The 19,782-nt window shown below is 37.6% G+C and overlaps 6 protein-coding genes across 6 annotated transcripts; all 6 read left to right on the forward strand.

Moving 5' to 3' along the window:
• The first annotated feature begins 261 nt into the window (after positions 1–261).
• Positions 262–1,245, forward strand: LOC114428978 (trace amine-associated receptor 1-like). Its single transcript, XM_028397793.1, has one exon. The coding sequence runs from the start codon at positions 262–264 to the stop codon at positions 1,243–1,245; it is 984 nt and encodes a 327-aa protein (XP_028253594.1).
• Positions 1,246–3,369: 2,124 nt separating this feature from the next.
• LOC114428376 (trace amine-associated receptor 1-like) lies at positions 3,370–4,353 on the forward strand. The gene has a single exon (XM_028396728.1). It carries the CDS (start codon positions 3,370–3,372, stop codon positions 4,351–4,353), a length of 984 nt encoding a protein of 327 aa, XP_028252529.1.
• A 1,929-nt stretch (positions 4,354–6,282) lies between these two features.
• Positions 6,283–7,272, forward strand: LOC114428375 (trace amine-associated receptor 1-like). The gene has a single exon (XM_028396727.1). It carries the CDS (start codon positions 6,283–6,285, stop codon positions 7,270–7,272), a length of 990 nt encoding a protein of 329 aa, XP_028252528.1.
• A 3,304-nt stretch (positions 7,273–10,576) lies between these two features.
• On the forward strand, positions 10,577–11,566 carry LOC114429084 (trace amine-associated receptor 1-like). The gene has a single exon (XM_028397933.1). The coding sequence runs from the start codon at positions 10,577–10,579 to the stop codon at positions 11,564–11,566; it is 990 nt and encodes a 329-aa protein (XP_028253734.1).
• Positions 11,567–12,924: 1,358 nt separating this feature from the next.
• On the forward strand, positions 12,925–13,905 carry LOC114428377 (trace amine-associated receptor 1-like). The gene has a single exon (XM_028396730.1). It carries the CDS (start codon positions 12,925–12,927, stop codon positions 13,903–13,905), a length of 981 nt encoding a protein of 326 aa, XP_028252531.1.
• A 3,737-nt stretch (positions 13,906–17,642) lies between these two features.
• On the forward strand, positions 17,643–18,650 carry LOC114429085 (trace amine-associated receptor 1-like). The gene has a single exon (XM_028397934.1). The coding sequence runs from the start codon at positions 17,643–17,645 to the stop codon at positions 18,648–18,650; it is 1,008 nt and encodes a 335-aa protein (XP_028253735.1).
• The last annotated feature ends 1,132 nt before the right edge of the window (positions 18,651–19,782 follow it).

Genomic DNA, 19,782 nt, shown 5'->3' on the forward strand with positions numbered 1-19,782 from the left:
AATGTAGCGATATGCTGTGTTTGATTGGTCAGTTTAATCCCTGATTGTGTAACAATATGGTAATTAGATAGAGTCTGATAGTATTAAGGTTCTGCACAGTGATACACGGGACAGCCAGCATTCATGCAGACAGCCTTTAACACAGAGGCACTGGATGATAACGGACACTGGTATACTATGTACAGTATGTATTATGATTTGTCTCTGTATTTCTGTATTAATAATAATATGAACTGTATTGAATTGTAGGTGACTGAAGACATGAAAACAGAAGTTAGTATCAACTGGACTGATGTGACTGACACATATCAATGTTCTAAGACTGTTAACTTTAATAACATACTAGCAAACAGCCATTCCACTATATGTGGATTATTATATGTTTTTATTGGTTTATTAGCTGTTATCACCACATGTGGAAACCTGCTTGTAATAATCTCCATTATTTACTTCAAACAGCTGCACACTCCTACTAACTCTCTCATCCTCTCTCTGGCTGTGGCTGACCTGATGGTTGGGATTATTCTCTTTCCTTTCAGCATGGCGTTCTCTTTCAAATCTTGTCTGTATTTTCATGGATTATTCTGCAAAATACGAGGCAGCTTTGATATTTGTCTCAGCTCGTGTTCTATTCTGAACCTGGGATGTATTTCTGTTGACAGATACTATGCAGTGTGTCAGCCTCTGACATACAGAGCTAAGATCAATCACCGTGTTGTTGTGATCATGGTCCTGATGTGCTGGGGGGTTTCTGCTCTGATTGGGATTGGGATTATAATTGCTGGATTAAACAGTGAAAACTGTGGGAACAGGTGTCTAATAGAAGTCCTCATGAAAAACACTATTGGACCCATATTATCCTTTTACCTCCCAATGATCATAATGCTCTGCACGTACCTGAAGATTTTCCTTGTTGCACAGAGACAGGCGCGCAGCATCCACAACACAACAAAGTGTGGAGCAGCTGTCAGTAAGATGGAGAGGAAGGCCACCAAAACTCTGGCTATAGTGATGGGAGTGTTTCTTTTCTGCTGGACTCCTTTCTGTCTTTGCATCACCTTTCTGCCTTTTACGAATGGTTTAGCACCTACTTCTGTGATTGAGTCACTTAGGTGGCTTGCATTATCAAATTCAATGCTGAATCCATTTATTTATGCTTTCTTCTACAGCTGGTTCAGATCAGCTTTCAGAATGATCATTACTGGGAAAATATTTCAAGGTGATTTTACTAACTGTAAGCTCTAAATACTGTTTGAAAAGTATTTAAAAAAGTATTTAAAGCATCAAATATATACAACTGAGAAAAATGTTCTATGTGGTTATTATTTCTTATTATTTGATTCACTCATCCAACTCATTAGTTATTATATGAGTACTTTCATGGTTAAATAACTGTGTGTTAAAAATACATATATAACAGTCTCATTACTATATAACCCGTAAGGATGTTCATTATGTGTTAGGTTCATAGAAGATAGGGGCATTAACAATATTCGGACGCATAATCCAATGCTGCATGTGTGATAACAAGGAACATGCTGTTTAACTTCCTTTAATAGTTTAATTAGAAGGCTAAGTAAATTCAGCAGACAAAAACAGTGCTACATTTAATCTCTTAAGTGATAAATTCCAACACTGAAGAAAGAGGCTGTGCCTGATAGTGCTGTGTTTACTACAATATAATGCTGAGGGAGACAGGAGGGATGTGTGGAAGCTTCTTTTGCTGTCTACCTCAGCAAAAGTAAGAATAAAGTGATGTACTTATCTTTTGCACAAGAAAATTTACTGATAAAAGGTGTTGAAGCACTCTGGGCAGAGCCCTGGGTTAAATTCAAAAATGGCTGACTGTATCACCTGTAACCGAGGTCTCTCTTTTGTATTAAAACTTAGTGCCTTCACTTAGCAGGAAGCTATGAATTACAAATTTTCTAAGAATATATTTGACCAATTATTAGGAAAATCAGCTCACTCTTTTTATTTTGCCCCACACACACATTCACACACACCCTTCTAAATTAAGAAAAAATGTTGCAGGCCTGAGACGATGCTTGTTTGTTTTGAGGTCTAAACCTGAGTGACCCCGTTACTTGCAAAGCGAACCAAAAAATAAATGAAGTGAGCAGTTTACTCACGGCCTCACAACATTCATTTGGCAGCTTTGGCAGTAGTTACTGGGCAGAGATGAGGATGACGAGATGAGGGGGGAAGGCACAGGCAGGCAGCATCAACACCCAGGCACGGCAACGAGGTATCATAGCTGAACTCCTGGTTACGTTCCCAGAAGGACTGAGAAAAACCTGAGGAACGTCTCATGGTCAGAGTCCTACAGCAAACACACATAACATCTCTTAGTAAGTATCTAAACCAAAAGTCACTTCAATAAACTCATGATAAGCTAGGTCCAGCTTTAAACTTAGTGCACAATAACAGCATACACTAAAACTAGAGTAGTTAGTTACAGTAGCATACAGCGAATGCTAACGTGCTAATAGCGATATTCTACACTTCCTACACTAACATTAAGAGACACGTAAACATTTCCATACAAAGCATTTACCTTCAGAAACCTCATGTTATAAAGCATCAAACTTTGAATTCACCACTTAACGAGAAATCCTCTGGTAGTTTTTAGACTCATCCACTCTGTATGTCAGCGGCCCTCACCTCAAGACTGACAGCGTGATGCCGTGTGAGGTTAGGTAGTATAACCGACCATGCTTCTGCATTTACACAACAAACACACTATGTGCCGATACGCAGACCCAGAAAGTTTTATCCACTTCATTTTTAAATAAAAAACCATGACACTATGTCTTAACCCTTAACAACATTATTAGTCATATAACGAAACGCAGGCAGAAATGTTCGTGCTATATTTATATTTGTAAATATATTTATTAAAATTTCAAAATGTCTTTCAGTGTCTGAGTTATTGTTTTATTAAGTTTGGTAAACATAATGGAGGGATACAAAACACACACACAAATTGATTGGTCCGTTTAATTGTCATGGTCTCCTGTTCCTGGTTGTGTAACAATATGGTAATGAGATAGAAGTATTAAGGTTCTGCACAGCGATACATGCGACAGCCAGCATTCATACAGAGACTGGATGATAACTGACACTGGTAAACTATGTACAGTATGTATGAGTTGTCTCTGTATTTCTGTATTAATAATGATATAAACTGTATTGAACTGTCATTACCTTATATCACTGTTGTACAATATACAATGCCTATAGATGTTCATGTTGCTAGTTTTCTTGTTTAATTTCCAATTTATAAGCTGCTCTTAAATTTTTTCTGGCAAAAGAATTTCCTCCACAATTAATACAGTTTTATCTTATTTTATCTAGGTAACTGAAGACATGAAAACAGAAGTTACTATGAATTGGACTGATGTAGGGACTGACATACATCAGTGCTCTGAGGTTGTTAACTTCAGTATCATTCTGGATAACAGCCCTTCATGTGGATTATTATATGTGTTTATTGCTTTATTAGCTTTTATCACAGTGTCTGGAAACCTGCTTGTAATAATCTCCATTATTTATTTCAAACAGCTGCATACTCCTACTAACTCTCTCATCCTCTCTCTGGCTGTGGCTGACCTGATGGTTGGGATTATTGTCTTTCCTCTCAGCATGGCGTTCTCTGTCAAATCTTGTCTGTATTTTGAGAATTTGTTCTGCAAAGTACGAGGCAGCTTTGATGTTTCACTGAACACATGTTCTATTCTGAACCTGGTTTGTATTTCTGTTGACAGATACTATGCAGTGTGTCAGCCTCTGACATACAGAGCTAAGATCAATCATCGTGTTCTCGTGATCATGATCCTGGTGTGCTGGGGGGTTTCTGTTCTGACTGGGATTGGGGTTATACTTGCTGGATTAGACAATGAAAACTGTGGGAACAGGTGTTTATTACAAGTCCTCATGACAAACACTGTTGGATCTATATTATCCTTTTACCTCCCAGCTATCATAATTTTATGTATCTACCTAAAGATTTTCCTTGTTGCACAGAGACAGGCACGCAGCATCCACAACACAACAAAGTGTGGAGCAGCTGTCAGTAAGATGGAGAGGAAGGCCACCAAAACTCTGGCTATAGTGATAGGAGTGTTTCTTTTATGTTTGTGTCCTTTATTTTTTTGCATCACCTTTCTGCCTCTGACCAAAAGTTCACCACCCATTGCTGTGATTGAATCACTCAGGTGGCTCTTATTATCAAACTCAATGTTCAATCCATTTATTTATGCTTTCTTCTACAGCTGGTTCAGATCAGCTTTCAGAATGATCATTACTGGGAAAATATTTCAAGGTGATTTTACTAACTGTAAACTGCACTGACTACTGTTTGAAAAGTGATGGAGGAAATAATCAGATTTTTTTCTTAAGTAAAAATTATTACACATATGTAAGTGTGATGTGGAGCATGCACTTCTGTGGCTGTTTCTTTTTATCATTTATTCATCAATATAAAAGCTGGATTTTACTGCAGATTCTTTAAGGGTCAGTTATTGGTGTGTAATGTATATACAAAATAAAAATAATGATGATGCCTCTACAATTCCTGTCTTTAAAGCATTATAAATAAACTAGAAATATTAAAAAGTGAAAATACAATACAATAATAATAAGCAATGTTAAATTATTTATTAAAAGTATAACAACTAAGAATATAAACAGTGTTATAGTAAGCCACATATGCGCACATTAGGACCTCATGCAAAGTCTGTACTATAGACAACTGGGACAACAAACTCTAGCTGAGCCCCTTGTTTCATCACTGCAATACAGTCCCACACCTTTATGGAGAAGGCAAATCTTGGCTTAAAATAGACAACAAAATTAGGGGACGGGACAAGAGCTGAAAAACAAAATATATATATATACATATATACATACATATATACATATACATATATACATGTATATATATATATATGTATATATATATATATATATATATATATATATATATATATATATATATATATATATACATATATATAATATATATAATTTCTGTTCTTTTAGTAAAAGTAATTATGTTGTGTAACATATACATAAATATTAAATATACTCAAGAGAAAAAACTCTGTTTTTTGTAAGAAAAAGAACTCACACCCAGATTGCATATTCAAAAATATATATGTACACACACACACACATATATATATATATATATATATATATATATATATATATATATATATAGTATATATATATATATATATATATATGTATACATATATGTATACATACATATATATATATATATATATATATATATATATATATATATATATATATATATATATATATATATGTATACATATATGTATACATACATATATATGTACATATATATATACAGAACAAATTAAAAATTTCAGATCTATTTAATTCAAAAGAGAAGCAGCAGATTTTGTTTTGTTTTTATGAAACTAATTATCAAAATCATCCAAGCAACGTCATCATTTTAAATTTGATGAATGAATGAATGCAGCAGTCTGCAAAGCAGATAATCTAAAGCAGCAATTCAACACAATGACTGTTACCAGTTTTAATGCCAACCATGCTGCAAAATCAGATCACCACAAACAAAAAATAACAAACATTACAGCATCAGACAAACATTCTGTTTCTACTATCTGTAAATCAACATTGGTATGGGAGTAAGCAACAGCTGCATGGTTCATGAAAGCTTGCTAAAGCTAAAGAGACAGGTGTTGGAAATCTAGTGGTATTATGTGAGGATACAAGCGATGGCTAGATGGTTAGCATATCACAACACATTAATCTTGGGTATGACATCATGCTATTATTTCTTCACATATTTGAAATAATTTCAAGGCATTTGTTAGGTGATTTCTGTACTATTGCATGGGGTTCTGATTGTAAAACATATATTGAAAAACAACAATTATAATATTTTTCGATTTAAACATGAGGTATGTAACTGTAATCTGAAAAAAAGACTACGCAAGTTGTGATGATGCTGTTTGGTAATAGGCATGGTTTGATTGGTCAGTTTAATTGTCATGGTCTCCTGTCCCTGGTTGTGCAACAATATGGTAATTAGATGGAGTCTGATAAGTATTAAGATTCTGCACAGTGATACATGTGACAGCCAGCATTCATGCAGCCTTTAACATAGAGGTACTGGATGATAACTGACACTGGTAAACTATGCACAGTATGTATTATGATTTGTCTCTGTATTTCTGTATTAATAATAATATGAACTGTATTGAATTGTAGGTGACTGGAGACATGAAAACAGAAGTTAGTATCAACAGGACTGATGTAGTAACTGACACATATCACTGCTCTGAGATTGTTGACTTTAATAACATACCGGCAAACAGCCATTCCACTATATGTGGATTATTATACATTTTTATTGCTTTATTAGCTGGCATCACTATATGTGGAAACCTGCTTGTTATAATCTCCATTATTTACTTCAAACAGCTGCACACTCCTACTAACTTTCTCATCCTCTCTCTGGCTGTGGCTGACCTGATGGTTGGGATTATTGCCTTCCCTCTCAGCATGGTGTTCTCTCTCAACTCTTGTCTGGATTTTGAGAATTTATTCTGCAAAGTACGAGGCAGCTTTGATATTTGTCTCAGCACATCCTCTATTTTACACCTAGTTTGTATTTCTGTTGACAGATACTATGCAGTGTGTCAGCCTCTGACATACAGAGCTAAGATCAATCACTGTGTTGTTGTGATCATGATACTGATGTGCTGGGGGGTTTCTGGTCTGATTGGGATTGGGATTGTAATTGCTGGATCAAGCAATGAAAATTGTGGGGATAGGTGTTTAATAGAAGTCCTCATGGCAAACACTATTGGACCAACGTTAGCCTTTTACCTCCCAGTGATCATAATGCTGTGTATCTACCTGAAGATTTTCCTTGTTGCACAGAGACAGGCGCGCAGCATCCACAACACAACAAAGTGTGGAGCAGCTGTCAGTAAGATGGAGAGGAAGGCCACCAAAACTCTGGCTATAGTTCTGGGAGTGTTTCTTTTCTGCTGGTCTCCTTTCTATTTTTTCATCACCTTTCTGCCTCTTGCTAGTGACTCAGTACCTATTCCTGTGACTGAAACAGTCTGGCGGCTCTCATTATCAAATTCAATGCTGAATCCATTTATTTATGCTTTCTTCTACAGCTGGTTCAGATCAGCTTTCAGAATGATAATTTCTGGGAAAATATTTCAAGGTGATTTTACTAACTGTAAACTTCACTGACAGGAAATAGTCTGATTTTTGTGCCTGGCTATATGTATGTAAGTGTAATGTGGAGCATGTACTTAAAGTAATAAATATATGCCACAGAGAAAGAGGTTTTCTGTGGATATTATTTTTTATAGCTCATGAATGAATGTAAAAACTATGTTTTACTGTTAATTATTTCTAAGTAATGGTGTGTAAAATAATTTACAAAATGAAAACAATGATTCCAAAGTGCTAATGCCATATTTACCCATCATAAAACATCAAATGAGCGTGCGCCAAAAATCAGCTGTTGACCATGGCATTACCAGTAACATCTTCCCAACCTTCCTTGTCTCCTCCCCACTGTATTACTGCATCATCCCATCAACTCTTTAGAGAAACACTGTTGTGCGACCATGTTGAAATTTACAGTAAAGCGTGCTAAACTGCTCTTAAAAAGCAGTTCTTGCCCAACTTTCAGAACTTTGTGATTTCATACTTTTTAAAAGTAGTTTGAGCACTGACAGTTTTCTTCAGTAAAAGGATCACAAGATCTGTGCTGTTCTGTACTGTGTGTGCGGGAGTACGTTTCAACATACAACCAACGCACACTCAAAGTAGACATGAACACACAGGGTAGGGAGAGGAGACACCAAATGACTCTTAAAATGATAAAAATGTAACGAGACTACATTTATAAAGGTATATACTGTGGTAGAGGTCTTCAATTTATTACTATTGTTTATGAAAAACATGATGCCCTTTGCCTTTCTTATGGAAGTCTGCATGGCACTCACAAAAAATAATTGCCCACCCCTGATCTGAGGCCACACGGAGACAAAGCCAGTTAAATTTCAAAACATTTTCCATAAAGACAGCATTGCTTCAATGAATGCGTGCGTCCACACATATCCTCACAAAACCACTGAAAAATGTATATTACATATGCCAGGCCTGTGAGTGGTGCTGTAACACTACCACAGACCCATGCCAAAAACAAAAAAAAGAAGACATGGGGCATGCACACAAGCTTGTGTGATATAAACAGAATAAAATGGATCTAAAAACGTCTTAGTTATTGTCTACTTACTGCTTGCTGTTTTAGTAGAGGAGCTGTAGATTTTTCTGTAAAAGCAAAAACAAGTTTAGCAGTTTGTTCTTGTCAGAGGGAGCTCATGCGGGTCAAGGAAAAGGTGGAACTGTGACATCATTGTTAAAAAAAAGTTTCGTACTGAGAGTTTACATAAAAACATATCCACTGTAGGAGCCGGTTTTAGAAGTTATTTTTCTTAAGCTCCTCAAAGGCCGGATCCATGTGGATGAAACGCCTGTATTATTAGGATGGTCCGACTGGTGAACCCCGAGTGCAGCACACAGGAGGAACCCAAAATGGAGGCAGAAGAATAGTAGTAATAGCTAATGTCCATACACAGCAACACAGGAAGGCAACAGTACAAAAAGCGTGACCAGGGCAGTGACGTAGTCCAGAACAGTAGTCCAATAACCAGAGAGTGTGTCCGCAAGGCAAAGGTACAGGTGTGGGCAAGGCATAAGCACAATCCAGTCCAAAACCCAATGTGTGTCCGTGAATCAGTCCGCGAGGCAAAAAAGCCAGTAAAAGGGGCAAAGGAGGTACCCACAATCCAAAACAACAAAGACAATTTGATGGAGTCTGATAGTAGTAAGGTTCTGCACATTGATACATGTGACAGCCAGCAGGTTCTGTATTAATAATAATATGAACTGTATTGAATTGTAGGTGACTGAAGACATGAAAACAGAAGTTAGTATCAACTGGACCAATGTATTGACTAACACATATCAATGCTCTGAGATTGTTAACTTTAATAACATACTGGCAAACAGCCATTCCACTTTATGTCAATTATTTTATGTTTTTATTGCTTTATTAGCTGTTATCACTATATGTGGAAACCTACTTGTAATAATCTCCATTATTTACTTCAAACAGCTGCACACTCCTCTCCTATCCACCCTAAAACCAGTTCCAAATGTGTGTGTATTATTTTCACTGTAGAGGATGGTAAATCTCGTGTGCCCGTTCCCTTCCATCGCACTTCTTGTATTGCCACAATTCGTATCTGATATTTGTAGAGATCTTTAGCTAGATTTGCAAGAGCCCCTGCTCTGTGCACATTTAGAACATTCCATGTCCCAAAATAAAAATTGTGTCTTTTTCCTCGCGTTGGTAGCATCGAATGATCAGTCCAGTTTTTCACATTTGATTGACTTTTTGTAACCACACTCTTTTTACAGGATCGGGTGGTTGACCCTACGCCCAACCATTGGAAGGTTGCTCCTTACAGCCTTGCTGGCTTTTCTGTTAGGGTAGGTCCCTTAGCCTCATGAGCTCCCGCACTAACCACGAGACAGTGATATGTAAAGTCAAGCTCATCTGCCTTCTCCACCGTTGGGGTGATGCTACCCACTCTCTTCCACTTTCTAAGCCGTTGGCTGTGGTCTTCTTAGCTGCTCTTGGCTTTGCCGCTCGTCTTTGACCATATCGCCATGGGTGACCCTACCAGTAGCTATGCTACCGATGGTGTTGCTCTCAGATTCACCGCAGCTACTAGGCTCACCCACCACACAAGGTGGCAGTTACTCAAGTGAGAGATGAATACAATGTGCACTGCTCTGCTTTATTTTGACCTAGACCCACACTGTATGCTTGACCTGCGAGTGCATAGATAATGATCTACATGATGTATTTTAGCTGTATGCAATACTCACCTAGCCTGTCACCTGTAAAGCAATTATTACCAGTAAGTTAACACCATGGCCTGCACCAAAAAATGCAAATCCAACCTGGAAAAACTCAAATCTGAGTATGACATCATGCTATTATTTCTCCACATATTTGAAATAATTTCAAGGCATTTGTTAGGTGATTTCTGTACTATTGCATGGGGTTCTGATTGTAAAAAATATATTGGAAAAACATTAAAATTATAATATTTTTCGATTCAAACATGAGGTATGTAACTGTAATCTGTAAACAAAAGGGAGAGCAAAAAAAAAAGACTACGCAAGTTGTGATGTTGCTGTTTGGTAATAGGCATGGTTTGATTGGTCAGTTTAATTGTCATGGTCTCCTGTCCCTGGTTGTGCAACAATATGGTAATTAGATGGAGTCTGATAAGTATTAAGATTCTGCACAGTGATACATGTGACAGCCAGCATTCATGCAGCCTTTAACATAGAGGTACTGGATGATAACTGACACTGGTAAACTATGCACAGTATGTATTATGATTTGTCTCTGTATTTGTGTATTAATAATAATATGAACTGTTTTGAATTGTAGGTGACTGGAGACATGAAAACAGAAGTTAGTATCAACTGGACTGATGTAGTGACTGACACATATCAATGTTCTGAGCTTGTTAAGTTTATTAACATACCGGCAAACAGCCATTCCACTATATGTGGATTATTATACGTTTTTATTGCTTTATTAGCTGGCATCACTATATGTGGAAACCTGCTTGTTATAATCTCCATTATTTACTTCAAACAGCTGCACACTCCTACTAACTCTCTCATCCTCTCTCTGGCTGTGGCTGACCTGATGGTTGGGATTATTGCCTTTCCTCTCAGCATGGTTTTGTCTCTCAAATCTTGTCTGTATTTTGAGGGTTTATTTTGCAAAGTACGAGGCAGCTTTGATATTTGTCTCAGTACATCCTCTATTTTACACCTAGTTTGTATTTCTGTTGACAGATACTTTGCAGTGTGTCAGCCTCTGACATACAGAGCTAAAATCAATCACTGTGTTGTTGTGATCATGATCCTAATGTGCTGGGGGGTTTCTACTCTGATTGGGATTGTGATTGTAATTGCTGGGTCAAACAATGAAAACTGTGAGGACAGGTGTTTAATAGAAGTCCTCATGGCAAACACTATTGGAGCTATATTATCCTTTTACCTCCCAGTGATCATAATGTTGTGTATCTACCTGAAGATTTTCCTTGTTGCACAGAGACAGGCGCGCAGCATCCACAACACAACAAAGCATGGAGCAGCTGTCAGTAAGATGGAGAGGAAGGCCACCAAAACTCTGGCTATAGTTCTGGGAGTTTTTATTTTCTGCTGGTCTCCTTTCTATTTTTTCATCACCTTTCTGCCTCTTGCTGGTGACTCAGTACCCATTCCTGTGACTGAAACAGTCTGGCGGCTCTCATTATCAAATTCAATGCTTAATCCATTTATTTATGCTTTCTTCTACAGCTGGTTCAGATCAGCTTTCAGAATGATCATTACAGGGAAAATATTTCAAGGTGATTTTACTAACTGTAAACTTCACTGATTACTGTTTGAAAAGTGATGGAGGAAATAGTCTGACTTTGTGTCTGGCTATATGTATGTAAGTGTGATGTGGAGCATGTACTTAAAGTAATAAATATATGTATTGTTATGGTGATTCTTTTGAACAGAAGTGGACTAAAATAATACAAAATTGTCAATACACCACCTAAAAACACTTTAAAGATGATGGATCATCATCTGGTTAAGACCTGGTCCCCTTACGACTGGTATAGGCCTCAAATGACCCTGCGCCTAAAAATTTACATAGGCGGCAAAAGTCAGTTGTTGAGCATGGCATTACCGGTAACATCTGCCGAACCTTCCTTGTCTCTTCCCCATTGCATCATGTACTGCATCATTACATATACTCTTTGAATGCGTTTGAATGCCTGCGTCCACACATATGCCAGGCCTGTGAGTGGTGCTGTAACACTACCACAAACACATGCCAAAAAAAGAAAAGAAGACATGGGGCATGGACACAAACTTCTGTGATATAAACAGAATAAAATCGATCTAAAATCTTCTTAATTATTGTCCACTTGCTGCTCGCTGTTACAGCAGAGGAGCTGAATCCTTTGCTGCAAAAGCAAAAACAAGATCCGCAGTTTGTTGTTATAAAATAGCAACTGCTCCCCATGAATCACTGGAAAACTGGGCGTAGCTATGGCCCAATGGCCCCATGGAGGAACCGGAACTAATCCCGATGTGAACCGGAAGACACTACCACTTCCGGTCCTGTCAAAGTCTGGGACAATTCCTTGCATATACAATACAAAACTTTGTGAATATGCCCGCTCTCATCTGTGGCTGGACAGGGCTTAATTCTACATCCTGCTCTGTTTAAACACAGACGTTAGACTGTCACTGAAAATTTATGAACTAATATTACACAAGTGTAAAATCCATAGTTAGTTAGTTAGGATCTTGGGTATAACATCATGCTATTACTTCTTCATATGCTTCAAATAATTTAAATTGTATTTGTTGGAACTTTTTCAACTTTTTCAATTCTTTTTTTTTGTATTTTCAGTCACATAAAACAAATGCAGAAATGATATTATGATGCCGTTTGGTAACAGACCTGGGAGAGATTTTTTTTTCCTCATATACATGTTTTGATTGGTCAGTTTAATCCCTGGTTGTGTAACAATATGGTAATTAGATGGAGTCTGATAGTATCAAGGTTCTGCACAGTGATACATGTGACAGCCAGCATTCATGCAGACAGCCTTTAACACAGAGGTACTGGATGATAACTGACACTGGTAAACTATGTACAGTATGTATTATGATTTGTCTCTGTATTTCTGTATTAATAATAATATGAACTGTATTGAATTCTAGGTGACTGAAGACATGAAAACAAAAGTTAGTATCAACTGGACTGATGTAGTGACTGAATGTTCTGAGATTGTTAACTTTAATAACATACTAGCAAACAACCATTCCACTATATGTGAATTATTATATGTTTTCATTGCTTTATTAGCTGTTATTACCACATGTGGAAACCTGCTTGTTATAATCTCCATTATTTACTTCAAACAGCTGCACACTCCTACTAACTCTCTCATCCTCTCTCTGGCTGTGGCTGACCTGATGGTTGGGATTATTGTCTTTCCTCTCAGCATGGCATTCTCTCTCAAATCTTGTCTGTATTTTGAGGGTTTATTCTGCAAAATACGAGGGAGCTTGGATATTTCCTTGAGCACGTGTTCTATTCTGAATCTGTGTTGTATTTCTGTTGACAGATACTATGCAGTGTGTCAGCCTCTGACATACAGAGCTAAGATCAATCACTGTGTTGTTGTGATCATGATACTGATGTGCTGGGGGGTTTCTGCTCTGATTGGGATTGTGATTGTAATTGCTGGATTGAACAGTGAAAACTGTGGGAATAGATGTTTAATAGAAGTCCTCATGGCAAACACTGTTGGACCCATAATATCATTTTACCTCCCATTGATCATAATGCTGTGTATCTACTTAAAGATTTTCCTTGTTGCACAGAGGCAGGTGCGCAGCATCCACAACACAACAAAGTGTGGAGCAGCTGTCAGTAAGATGGAGAGGAAGGCCACCAAAACACTGGCTATAGTTCTGGGAGTGTTTCTCTTCTGCTGGTCTCCTTTCTTTCTTTATTTCCCTTTTCTGCCTCTTACTGGTGATTTAGTTCCCATTCCTGTGATTGAAGCTGTCAGCTGGCTTGCATTATCAAACTCAATGCTGAATCCATTTATTTATGCTTTCTTCTACAGCTGGTTCAGATCAGCTTTCAGAATGATCATTTGTGGGAAAATATTTCAAGGTGATTTTACTAACTGTAAACTTCACTGACTACTGTTTGAAAAGTTATCGAGGAAATAGTCTAGATTTTTGTGCCTGGCTAAAGTTAATTATATGTATGATGTGCTTAATCATGAATGTAAAAGCTGGATTTAACTGTGGATTATTTTCATGGGATAATATTTACAAAAAGAAAAGCAGCACATTTTAGGAGTTGGTTTTAATCATGTAGGTTATGTAGGTTTTTAATGTAAAAATGAAAAAAATTAAATGCTTATTTATTTTTCAAATTCAAAACATTGGTTTTTGTTCCTTTTTCTCTTTTCTCATTCAGCACAGGTAGAAAGAAGTGCTGACATGCACCAACTACATCGAGCAGACAGGACGCACCACAACAGAGGTTTCGGTGGATTCTTAAAATAAAATGCTGTGAGACTGAATTATTGCGGATTTAACATCGCTACTGGCAGACAAAACGCCACAGCCATGTACGAGGAGAGATTCAGTTTCTCAAAAGTAGAATAACAACATTTTATATGATATAACATGCTTTTCATAAGAGCAACATCATAAAGTAAAAGGCAGGGAGAGAAGCAGCAACTGTTCTTAGAGTGGAAGGTTAAAAGCTGCCCCATGTGTACACTATCGTTCAAAAGTTTGGGGTCACATAGAAATGTCTTTATTTTTTTTTGAAGACAAGATTATAGTAATCAGACACAGTTCAGACATTGTTAGTGTGGTAAATGACTATTCTAGTTAGAAAAAGGCTGACTTTTAATGGAATATATACAAAGGTATAAAGAGGCCCTTTTCCAGCAACCATCACTCCTGTGTTCTAATGGTACATTGTGTTAGCTAATTGCGTTAAAAAGGTTAACTGATGTTTAGAAAACTCCTGTGAAATGATGTTAGCACAGCTAAACTGTTATGCTGATCAGAGAAGCTATAGAACTGGCCTGGAGACCCCAAACCTTTGAAGGGTAGAGTACATGTCAAGTCAAGTCGATTTTATTTATAAAGCACATTTAAAACAACTTTCATTGACAAAGTGCTGTAAACCAGAGTCAATCACACATTAATAAAATCAAAGTAAAATAATAACACTACAGTAGACAAGATAAAAGACATAAGAGATAAAAGCCAAGGTGAGCTGTCTATTAAAGGTAGGGTAGGAGATTTCATTCTGATGCACTTTTTGTTAAATTAGTGTAACTTCTCTTTACAATCCGATAGAAACCAATTAGTTCGACAGTTTCACATTAAAACGAAGAATATTAATCATCTGTGGAAGCTATAAAATGCTAAAAACATCAGCCAATCCAACGAGGCGCACCTGCGCGGAGTATTGGTTGGTTGTCACATTCTTGCTGCTCTGCGCGCACCAGAGAGGTAGGTGCATGATGGCCGAAGTCACCGACTGGTTGGGAGGCGTGGCATCAGGGTGAACTCGAGAGAAAGGGGCGTGTGTTTATTTTCAAAATCTGGCTGACTCTCACTGAGTTTTCAAAATCTCCAACCCTACCTTTAAGTGTTACAAGCCAAAGAAAACAACATGTGTTGATACATGCTTTGTAACCCAGTGTCATACTTGTAGAGAGGACATTAACCATCAGGTAAAAAGGCAGATTACTGTGTGACTTTGTGAATCTCACAAGAGTGTAGAACACGCTACACTTCTAAAATGCTTCTGGTGTAAACTGATGTTGTGTGAGAGCCGTGTGTATTACGTCGGTAAAACGCTACGCTTTTGCATGTGGTGTAAATCCAGGGTTAGTCAAATCAGTCCAGATAATACTTACTTCTGTTTTGGTGTCTTCAGTCACCAATCAGTGACATTAAACCTTAGCCAGCCAACAGTCATAGTAATTGTGGTGACCTAGGCGAGAATATGGCATCTCAAGCTTAATCACGGGACACTAATTTTTTCCATGACCACCCACCCACTCCCCATCATGTGGGAGGCGCCCAACGTGACTGACTATGTTGCCTACGCCAAGGGCCTGAGACACTGGAGTTACTTCCATAAGGACGAGCTACATTCAAGTACATAAGTACACATTTCTTATGTTTACTGACTGCATATTTTCTCAACTCAACTCAACTTTATTTATTAAGCACTTTAAAATCAACCTTGTTTGCCAAAGTGCTGTACACCAATGTAAAAGCATATAAAACATATAGGACACATACAAATAAACAAATAAAAGCAAAATAAAATATAAAACAATAACAGCCAACATCTCTGACTAAGTAAATACATTTGACAGTCATCAGCATAACAGTGGAATGTGACAACATGCTTTCTGAGAATAGATCCAAGAGGAAGTAGGGAGAAAAGAAGAGGGCCAAGTATAGAGCCTTGAGGCACTCCACACAAGCCTTAAGTGAGAGGAGAGAGCCTCAACATCGCAATTTGAGTCCAGAGCTTCAGTTGTGTATAACACTGAGTTGAAAGCCGTGGAGAACTGAGCGGCAGTGGAAGAGTTAATAACACCACTGCGGTGCACAGGAGCACGAGGTTTAACCGTGTGACAGGGCAGAGGTACCTCAAACACAAAAGGCATGTGGTCTGAGAACACAGCAGCACAGACCTCTAAACTAGAAACAGTAAAACCATGGGATAAAACAAGATCAACAGTGTGCCCCCGTTCATGTGTAGGATCAGACACATGCTATACAAAATTAAAATCACTATGCCTCCTCCGCGACCTAACATCCTGGGAGAGTTAAAGTATGTGCAGTCAGGTGGCAAAAGTTCACAAAGAGCGCTGGATTCCCTCGTAGTCATCCATGTTTCTGTTATGCACAGAAAATCAAACCGGCGCAACGTAATGAAATCCTTAAGGATAACATTTTGTTTGCGAGTGATCTAGGATTCACCAGGACCATCCGGATCTAGGGAACGCCGCAAGACGAAACAACAACAGTCGGATCCAAATTCTTGCAAAACAGATGTCAGGAGAGCACGCCAAGCAAGCTTTCAGCTTCACTGCATTTTCCCCTGCGTCTATGCCCTCTGCGTGCAGGTGGAGGCGGAACACTGTGAAGGTAAGCCGGTATAGCAGAGAAAACCTGGGGGCACAAAGTTTTCGATCCATCTTGTTCAAACTGCCCCTAAATTTTCTAAGGACGGTCGAAGATTTAGGAGGGTTTGGTGATCATACACCAGTAAAGAGTTCCCCCTGTTTTGCATGACCCTTGTCAAAAAACAGAAACAGAAACGATTATGTAAACAATAAACTGAAATGACAATATTTTCCATCACCTAAATAAACACAGGCTGTGTATAATAGTTTTACTTGTGCACTATTGCATGTAGTTGTGGTTGAAAGCAAGTATGTTGCTCCTCAGTCACGATGCCGGTACAGTGTATTCAGAATATGTTACTCAGATTAAGTAATGTAACGGAATACATTACAAATTACGTTTTAGGGCATGTAGTCTGTATTCTGTAACTAAACACTAAGTTTTCGTCCCAACACTGCATACATACGTCGAGAGAGCTGGAGGTTGGAAACAAACATCAAGGGGGCTTTAAAACCACAGGCTCATGGTGTTCGATTGGTCAGTTTGTGATGTCTCCTGTCTCTGGTTGTGTAACAATATGGTAATTAGATGGAGTCTGATAAGTATTAAGATTCTGCGCAGTGATACATGTGACAGCACATGCATGGACCTTCATCACAGGTACTATAATATGTTATAATATGTACAGTATGTATTATGATTTGTCTCTGTATTTCTGTATTAATCATATGAACTGTATTGAATTGTAGGTGACTGAAAACATGAAAACAGAAGTTGCCTTTAACTGGACTGATGTAGTGACTGACATATATCACTGCTTTGAGATGGTTAACCTGAATAATGTAGTGGCAAATAGAAATTTCACTGTATGTCGATTATTTTATGTTTTTATTGCTTTATTAGCTGTTATCACGATATGTGGAAACCTGCTTGTTATAATCTCTATTATTTACTTCAAACAGCTGCACACTCCTACTAACTCTCTCATCCTCTCTCTGGCTGTGGCTGACCTGATGGTTGGGATTATTGCCTTTCCTCTCAGCATGGCGTTCTCTCTCAAATATTGTCTGGTTTTTAAGAATTTATTCTGCAAAGTACGAGGCAGCTTTGGTATTTCACTGAGCACATGTTCTATTCTGAATCTGTGTTGTATTTCTGTTGACAGATACTATGCAGTGTGTCAGCCTCTGACATACAGAGCTAAGATCAATCACTGTGTTGTTGTGATCATGGTCCTGATGTGCTGGGGGGTTTCTGCTCTGATTGGGATTGGAATTGGAATTGCTGGTTTAAACACTGAAAACTGTGGGGACAGGTGTATAATAGAAATCCTCATGGCTACAACTGTTGGACCTATATTAACCTTTTACCTCCCAATGATCATAATGTTGTGTATCTACTTAAAGATTTTCCTTGTTGCACAGAGACAGGCGCGCAGCATCCACAACACAACAAAGTGTGGAGCAGCTGTCAGTAAGATGGAGAGGAAGGCCACCAAAACCCTGGCTATAGTTCTGGGAGTGTTTCTCTTCTGCTGGTCTCCTTTCTTTCTTTATTTCCCTTTTCTGCCTCTCACTGGTGATTCAGCTCCCATTCCTGTGATTGAAGCTGTCAGCTGGCTTGCATTATCAAACTCAATGTTAAATCCATTTATTTATGCTTTCTTCTACAGCTGGTTCAGATCAGCTTTCAGAATGATCATTACTGGGAAAATATTTAGAGGTGATTTTACTCACTGTAAACTGCACTCATTACTGTTTGAAAAGTGATGAGAAAATAGAAAACACTTATATGTACAGTATGTAAGTGTGATGTGCTTATTCATGAATAAAAAAGCTGGATTTAACTGTGGATTATTTTCATGGAATAATATTTACAAACAGAAAACTCCAAAAGTCCAAAAAGAAAAGCAGCACATTTTAGGAGTCGGTTTTGATAAAACTAATACTAGTCATGTAGATTTGTAATATAAAAATAAATCCTTATGTATTTTTCAAACTCAAAACAGTGTTTTTTGTTCCTTGTTCTTTTTTCCCCGATTCAGCACAAGTAGAAAGAGGCGCTGACATTCGAGTAGCGTATGAGAACTTTATGAGAAAAGAGTCATGCAAACATTTATATTTCCTATAGGAAAGGTTATCTTAAATAGCTTCTGCTATGATCTGGTGTTATATAGAAATGAAATTGACTTGACCTGATGATGGGGAAACACTGAACTGATTCTTAAATATGTTGAATGTTGGATAATTAGGATATATATATTTTGTGCTCATCTATGGTATTTCCAGAGTGTTAAAAGTAGAAAAACCCTCAACAATGTGAACCGAACCGAAACCCGTGACCTCAGAACCGTGATACGAACCGAACTGTGGATTTAGTGAACCGTTCCACCCCTAATCAGTAATGACTTCCTAGTTGGTGCAAATTAGTTTTTTTTTTAATATGTTCTAAAATCTTATTGCTGAATAATCAATAAGGTCACTGATGATGTCTGCTATTTGTGTTGATTAGATTGATATAATAACAACAGTAAGAAGGAACATGCTTTTATGCTAAGCTGATTATTAAACTGCTGTTATGAGTTAAAAAAGAAGGCTAAGAAATACTATTTTACTGACTGCAGACAGAGGAGGTGCTACATTTAATCTCAGTAATACATTCTAACATTGAGGAGAAAGGCTTTGCATGATGTCACTGTAGTTAAAAACAATCTCGAGAGGGAGAAGAGAAGAGTGAGAGCTCTGAAGCCGATTCTGCTTTCCAGTTTGAAAAAAAAAATCAAGAAACTGAAAACAAAATAAAATAAAAAAACAAATGCATCTCATTTGTCAATTATTATAAGTCATGGACACTAGATTAATTCTATCTAACTTGGAAGCTAATTAAATAAAAACAAACAAA

Source organism: Parambassis ranga, chromosome 24, assembly GCF_900634625.1.
Source record: "Parambassis ranga chromosome 24, fParRan2.1, whole genome shotgun sequence".
Classification (NCBI taxonomy): Eukaryota; Metazoa; Chordata; class Actinopteri; family Ambassidae; genus Parambassis; species Parambassis ranga.